The sequence below is a fragment of the Terrapene carolina genome, unplaced genomic scaffold (assembly GCF_002925995.2).
Source record: "Terrapene carolina triunguis isolate 2854851 unplaced genomic scaffold, T_m_triunguis-2.0 Scaffold31783, whole genome shotgun sequence".
Classification (NCBI taxonomy): domain Eukaryota; kingdom Metazoa; phylum Chordata; order Testudines; family Emydidae; genus Terrapene; species Terrapene triunguis.
The window spans coordinates 1,001-8,404 of NW_020696134.1; the positions used below are offsets into that span (position 1 = coordinate 1,001).

The following is a 7,404-nucleotide window of genomic DNA, read 5'->3' on the forward strand; positions in this document are numbered from 1 at the left end:
CTGTTCCACCCATTACTCCTTTCAAAAGGGTGAGTTTGGGAGAAAAATTGTCAGAGGAGAGGAAGCAAATGCAACAATCACTGATTGAATGCAGGGGAAGGAGTGAGCATTATCATCAGGGCTGCTATCCAGGCCATCTCCTGGTAGCACAGGTTCCAGCATAACATGCCTGGGCCTCCTTCATCCAAATCCCAAGAGACATCTGGACCAGAGAGAGGGACCCAGCTGACAAGGCCACTTCCACCAGCTCCAGCTAAATCCCAACCAACACCTGGGATGGGAGACTTTGTCCCCCCGCCCCCTCCACACACACAGACACACACACACACGCCGTGGCCTTTTTTCCTTCCCAATTTATTTTTCCTCTTTCCTACTCCTCTCCTTTTTCCTTCTGTTTAATAAAAGTGTTAGCCAATAGCTGGCCAAGACTGGATTTTTCGCAATACTACGGTGGCTGTGTGACCAAAGAGGCTGTTAAACACAATGCCCTGAACACCCCAGGCTTGTAGAAGCTACCAAGTAGGGTTACCATCCGTCCGTATTTCCCCGGACATGTCCGGCTTTTTTGTCTTTAAATAGCCGTCCGGGAGGAATTGGTAATAAGGTTAAAAGGTCTGGGATTTTCCCCCTTCCTCTCCCTCCCTCCCTTCCATGCAGAGTGCGGCGTGGCTGATTGGGCGGCTGGGCCTGATTGAGCCGCTCCCATTGGCCTCCAGCAGCCAGAGACCCTCCCCTGCTCCCCTCTCCCCCTGCCTCAGCACTCTGCGGGGGGCAGCCCGGCAGCGTTTTGCCTCCACATGAAGCCAGCATCTGACCGGCATGGGCATCGTAAGGGGAGTCCCGGGGGGCAGTCAGGGAGCAGGGGGAGGGTTGGATAGGTCGGGAGTTCGGTGTGGGGGTGTGGATAAGGGTTGGGGCAGTCAGGGGACAGGTAGGGTCCTAGGTGGGCAGTTAGGGTGGGGGATTCTCAGGAGGGGATAGTCAAGGGACAAGAAGTGGGGGGGGTTGGGGATTCTGAGGGGGGCAGTCAGGGGGTGGGAAGTGGGAGGGAGTGGATGGGGCGGAGCAGGGGCTGAGCTAGAGCATGGCTCCCCCCCCCCTCCCCAGTGTCCTCTTTTTTGATTGTGGAAATATGGTAACCCTACTACCAAGTCTCAGAGCAGCTGGTAAGATCATGTGCTAGGCCTGGGTTTCTCCAGCATTGAGGCTGCGAGGGAGAGTCACACCATAGACAGAAGCTGCATTGTCTCTCTTTGCCATTCTTCTCTTTCCCCTCTCGTGTGTGTCTGGTGCATTTTGTCTTCTAGGAAAGAGATTTGGAGTGTAGCAATAGCAGCAACAATGGCAGCTGCAGCCACTAACTTCTTCTCTTTGTCCCCAGAGGAGAGTTATTAACATCTTTAATACCATTTATGAAACTGTCACACAGGGAGTTACGAAAACTCTCCCCAACTAACAGGAAAGGGAACAAGGGATGTAGTTAAAATAAAAGCCTTAGTACTTTACAATTCAAATGCTTGAGTTGCTTTCCCTGCTTTTCTGTATCTTTAATAAAAGGTTAAAAGGATTGTTAATGGTGCGTTTTCCATGGGACTGAGCAAGCTGAGGGCTCTGGGTACCTAACTCCCTTTAACATTGTTTCATCCTGGAGAGTGACAGGGCCAGGTTAACACCATTGATACTTTGGGTCTATATATTCCACCTAAATTAGAGCAACAGAGCCCAGCACTGGGATTGCAGGCATGTGTGGGTCCAGACTGGGGGGCACCTTCAGAGCTGTGAGTTTCTAGGTTGGGACTGGATTGGGAAGGTGCCAGTGGGTCAGGACTCAGGGTCCATCTACACAGCAAATGAAGGTGTGATTGCAGCACGGGTGGGTATCCCTACACTAGCATTAATCTACCTAGCATGGGAAATAACTGCAGTGGGGACATGTTGGCATGGTCTACAGCACCGGGTGGCAACCAGAGTAGGTATGAGGGTCCCTGGAAGGCTGGCACTCGGGCAGCTACTCCGGGGTGAAGTCTGTGCCATCTGATATTGCTACGCACACTAGCTAGGTTAAAGATGGCATGACTACACCCACCCACGCTACAACTGCACCTTCGCTTGCTGGGCAGACACACTCTGAGATGTTTTTGTGGAGCTCAGATCTCTGGCAGGACATGTGCTGTTCGTTCTCCACCCACGCCCTGCCTGCTGGTCCACTGCTTTTAATTGCCAGATATCGGGAAATCATGTTTACCCAATAGCTTACTGGATTTTCCCTCCCACTCCTCTCCCTCCATATCTGGCTGGGCTCTATATAACCCGCTACACAATGGGCAGGAGGATCAGGGTGAGGTTCAGCTCAGCAGAAGCTGGAATCCATCGCTCTGAGAACAGGAAAAATCAAGGAATTGAGTAAGTTGCAGAAGTTTCCACCGGTCTGGACAGAGGAGAGAACAGTGTCACATGGGGCTGCAACCACAGGGTTTGCTTCTGGGAGGCAGCATGAGCTAGTGCAGTGATAGACTTGCAGCTCGCGAGCCGCAAGTGACTCTTTAATGTGTCTCCTGCGGCTCTTTGTAGCAGATGATATTAAAGCACCATGTGATTTAATTATTAACCAATCTCAGTTATTAACCAATCAAGATGTTTTTACTGTTAACCAATTAAGTTATCAGCTTGCAATAAGTCATTTTTATTAATTGAGAATAATATATATATATATATATATATATATAACAGTATAACAGGCAAGTATCTATCATCTATCATCTATCAATCAATACTAAATATTTGCCCGTCACACTGTTTAAATATGACTAGTACTATAGTCAATGAAACAATGAATTCACACTGCTGTGGCTCATTTGGGTAATTTTGATTGCTAATTTGGCTCCTCTGCTACTGAGGTCTGAGTATCACTGTTCTAGTGGTCACAGCATGGGGGCTGGGAGTCAGGACTCCTGGGTTCACTCTCCACCTCTGGGTGGACAACAGAGGGTTAGAGGAGGCGGGAGATGATTTCAGTTGGAGTCTGTGCAGCAGCTGGCACAAGGGCAGGGGTCCCCCCCCGGTCACAGTCTGAGACACCAAACACCTGGGTTCTATCCCTGGCTCTGGGAGGGGAATGAGGAGCAGTGGGTTAGAGGAGCTGGCCCCGATCTCGGTGGGGTCAGGACAGCACCTGGCACAATGGAGCCCCTGATGAGCCAGGTTCTGAGAATGCCTCAGCACAAGAAGAATGTCTGGAAGAATGGGAGGGGCTCTGGGCTGAGTGGGGCCGGCAGTGGATATCAGGAGGGGTGGGGTTTGGGTGCAGAGAGGGGTGGGATGGGACAAGGTTGTGCCCAGGAGGTGCTATGGAGGAGGCAGATCCCCACCTCGCACTGTCTCCATCCATCTCCCCCCTCTCACCCTACTGCAGGTTGATCCAGACAGGCCATGGCTATGAGGGGACCCCGCCCCTTGCTCCTGCTGCCCCTTGTCCTGCTGACAGCCTGCCTGACTTTGGCCAGTGGGTGGTCATGTGTCCCAGAGTTCAAAACATTCTTGAGGAACCATGTGGACTATCTACGGACCTCATTCTACAAGCACAACGCCTACTGCGCAACGAGGATGCGGAGAGTGTCATTATACAAGAAGCCCATCAACACCTTCATCCATATACCCATCGAAGCTATCAAGAGTGTCTGCCGTACGAACGGGATACCCTTCCCTCCTGACCTACGCAAGAGCAAACATTCCTTCAAAGTCACCACCTGCAGATATAACAAGACTCATAACAAGATTCACTTGTACAATGGGACATTCTATCGCCGGCAAATTATCATCCGCTGCTGCTATGCGTTCCCTATTTACTTTCATGAGTAGATGTAGGGCCCAGGCTGGGTGTGGAGTCAGGCAGAGGACACTGTTTCTTCCTCTAACCCCCGCTCTGTCCCTCCCACACTGCTACGGCACCTGGCTCCTCAGCCACCTCCAAACACTAGTCATGTGATTTAGGTGTTTCCACCCCTCACCCTAGTCTGTATAGTATAACCACCCATTACCCATCCCCCACTCTCTACTGTCCCTAGAGCCCATCCCCCATCCTCTACAGCCACCAGTGTCCATTCCCCACCCTCTGCTGCCCCTAGTGCCCATTATACAGTATTACTGCTCCATACTTATCTTGTACTCCCTGCTGCAATATAGTGGCCATCTAAAAAACAGTCATTTGATTAAGAACTATCCATCAGTTTCACCCTTCTGGTATTGTGCATTCAATCTAATAAAGAGGAATCCTGATATTCAGCATGGTTAAGGGTTACTGGACATTATTCTCTTCATTTTTCAATATTTTGCCCCATCTGCAATTCCCTGTGCTCCCTAAATCACTGTCTGGTTGTGTTACACTGGGGATAGCAGGAACAGAAGCCACAGAACAGTTAAGGAGTGCACTGGATTTTTTTTCTGGTTTTCAGAGACTCCCCGAACAGGATGGGCACAAATATAAGTAAATAGAGAGAGATGGGTGTGTGGGGATTGATAGATGGAGAGAGAGAAATGAGTGTGAATGAGGATGGATGGAGAGAGAGACAGAAAGCAGTTTTTGTACCAATTTCCAGTGCAATCCCTAGTCTGGATTCAGCTATAACAGTAGAACCATGGTTCACACCGGTATGGGTTAATCCTCACTATGGTTGGCAACTAGCCCTAGTCATATCAACACTTTTTTAGTGGTATTGCCAAAAACGGAAAAACCCAAGCTTGTTTTTGTCATCTTTCCAGACCTCATGTTTGGATTTCGTTGTGGGTGTTTGAATCCCTTGCTTAAGTCAATCTTGTGTGTATCATGTTATGTTTCTTGTGTGTATGTTTCTGTTTTGTGGGTGTGAGCCTCTTGCATGTCTCCTCTTCCTCCTCTTTTGTTGGGAACATTTGTCTTTTGTGTGTCATTTCTGTCTCCAGGGTTGCTTCTTGCGTGTGTTTCTGTCCTGTGAATACCTTGGTACATTCCTCTGAGGCTACATCTATACTTACCTCCGGGTCCGGCAGTAAGCAATCGATCTTCTGGGATCGATTTATCGCGTCTTGTCTAGATGCGATAAATCGATCCCAGAAGTGCTCGCCGTCGACGCCAGTACTCCTGCTCCGTGAGAGGAGTACGCGGAGTCGATGGGGGAGCCTGCCTGCCGCGTCTGGACCCACGGTAAGTTCGAACTAAGGTACTTCGACTTCAGCTACGTTATTAACGTAGCTGAAGTTGCGTATCTTAGTTCGAAGTGGGGGGTTAGTGTGGACCAGGCCTGAGTGTCTCTTTCCACATACCCACCTTCCTTCCCTTGCCTGGAGCCAATGGGAGAGGAAGCCAAATTGCAACCCACTGCAGCCTGTTTCTTCCAAAACTCCAGACCCGTCTTTGGTGCTAAGAGAAAATAAAATAATTTACATCACTCATTCCTCAATCTCTTTCTCTCTCAGTGTGTCCTTCCCCATTTCTCTCTCCTTCTTTCATTGCTGAAATTTGAAGAACACATTTCTGCCCCTCAGAGATAGGGCAGACACCCAACGGCATCCAATGGGAGGTCTTCTTCCTTCAGAGAATCATTCTTATTCTGCAGGAAAAGAATAATGTAGCAGTTAGGTGCCACAATGTGCAATGTTACCACACGTCACCCTTTGTCATGCTGTTCCACTGATCACTGCAGTTGTGCTGCTCAGAGATCAGAGCACTAATTGCCACAATCCGGAGTGGTGAGGGAAAGTCAGGTTGGGGCCATTTTAAATTTGTCCTTGGAGAGTTTGATCTACCTCAAGCTGGCTACAATCCTCTCTTCCTGTACTGACAGCACTGCAGCCCAACAGGTGCGTGTTCTCTGACTGCCACTCTCAAGTCACTCAAGAAATTAGGACGCCCAGGTCCTCAGTAATTTTCATGAGTTCCGGGACCTTCCGGTGCCTTACATTTGGCTGCAGGTTGAAGGGGCACCGGCAGAGTTGTGGGGGGGTGGGGGAGCTGTTGTAATAACTGGGCCTACAAGTTTACCTTTATTTTAAGATCAACCGGAAAGTGTAAAAGTTGACGAAATCTCCAATCACACATAGCAATAAATGTTGATTGGGAAAGATACAAAAGTGAGACAGAGACTGAATTAGTCCAAACAGACAGGCCCCCTGATTGCACTTAAAGCCTGCATGAAAATCGTCCCTGGTAAACAAGAGAAGCTTCGGACCAGAAATCAATGGATCAAAATTCATGTGTGGGAAATTAGGCCAAACTGGAGACTTCTATAATGAAGGGAGGGGTAGTCCAGCCATCACTTCCTTTGGGTGTCCTCAAAAAGGGGCGGGAGAAAAAATTACAGAGGAAAGGAAGCAAACACAAAATGTTCTGACTGCACTCAGGGGAAGGAGGGAGGATTATCATCATGGCTGCACCCTGGCCAGGAGTGCCGCCAGCTTTTCTGCCGCCCTAGGCGGCTTAAGGTCCCACCCCGAAATGGTGCCCCCCACAGAGGCAGCGGAAGGTCCAGCCACAGAAATACCACTGCGGTCGCCACCCCCCAAATTGTAGCGCCCTAGGTGACCGCCTAGGTCGCCTAATGGGTTGCATCCACCCTGACCCTGGCATCTCCTGGGACCACAGTATGCAGCATTACACCCTGGGCCTCCTTCATCCTAATACCAAGAGACAGGGGTGTTGCCCGCCTAAAAGGCTCGAGGGGACAACAATGGTCCGTCGCCCGGTGTGCTTGGCACCAATAAAGACACCGAGGAGAGAAAGCAAGCCAAGTTTATTTCAGAGCTCTGAAATGGCACTAGGAGACCAGCATGTCTCAAATCCAGTGCAACACATACAAACAACTTTTACCTTTTATACTCCAAACTGTTTGCATACATCTCTTTGTCTGGCTATTCCCCCTTACCCCTCCCTTCCAGACAACTGTTACAATAAGCTCTACATAAGCTTGTGAGAAAACTTTCTCAGTCTTCGCGACCTTGGGTTAGATGCCTGTAAACTAACTACCCCTCCTTTCCCTCCTCCTTATCTCTATTATTTCTGCTAGTGTGAGTGAAACTGCAGCCATCTGCTAGAAACGCTGACCAATACATTTCTGCTTCAGCCTGCTACAGAGCATGTAAGTAGTTAGCACAGAAGTAGGTGAGAGTTCACAAGATGGGGTTTGGGGGTTCAGATAGGCCCAGAGCAAAAGAGTTTCATTGACACTTTTGGCCTTCCGCTCTCCCGAGTTACCTGGTAGCTATGCCTAGTGGACCCCAACAATCCCTCCCTTGAGAACACTCAACAAACCTTTGTCAGAGTTTTCTTATACTCTAAAGACAAAATGCGATTAAGCTCCATGCAATCAGGATTATCAATGAGAGGGTGTCATAACTATAAAGGGAAGGGTAACAGCTCTCTGTGTACAGAGA

General features: G+C 49.3%; 1 protein-coding gene across 1 annotated transcript; it reads left to right on the forward strand.

Annotated features, from left to right (window-relative positions):
- The first annotated feature begins 3,429 nt into the window (after positions 1-3,429).
- Positions 3,430-3,858, forward strand: LOC115271503 (ribonuclease-like). The gene has a single exon (XM_029914136.1). It carries the CDS (start codon positions 3,430-3,432, stop codon positions 3,856-3,858), a length of 429 nt encoding a protein of 142 aa, XP_029769996.1.
- The last annotated feature ends 3,546 nt before the right edge of the window (positions 3,859-7,404 follow it).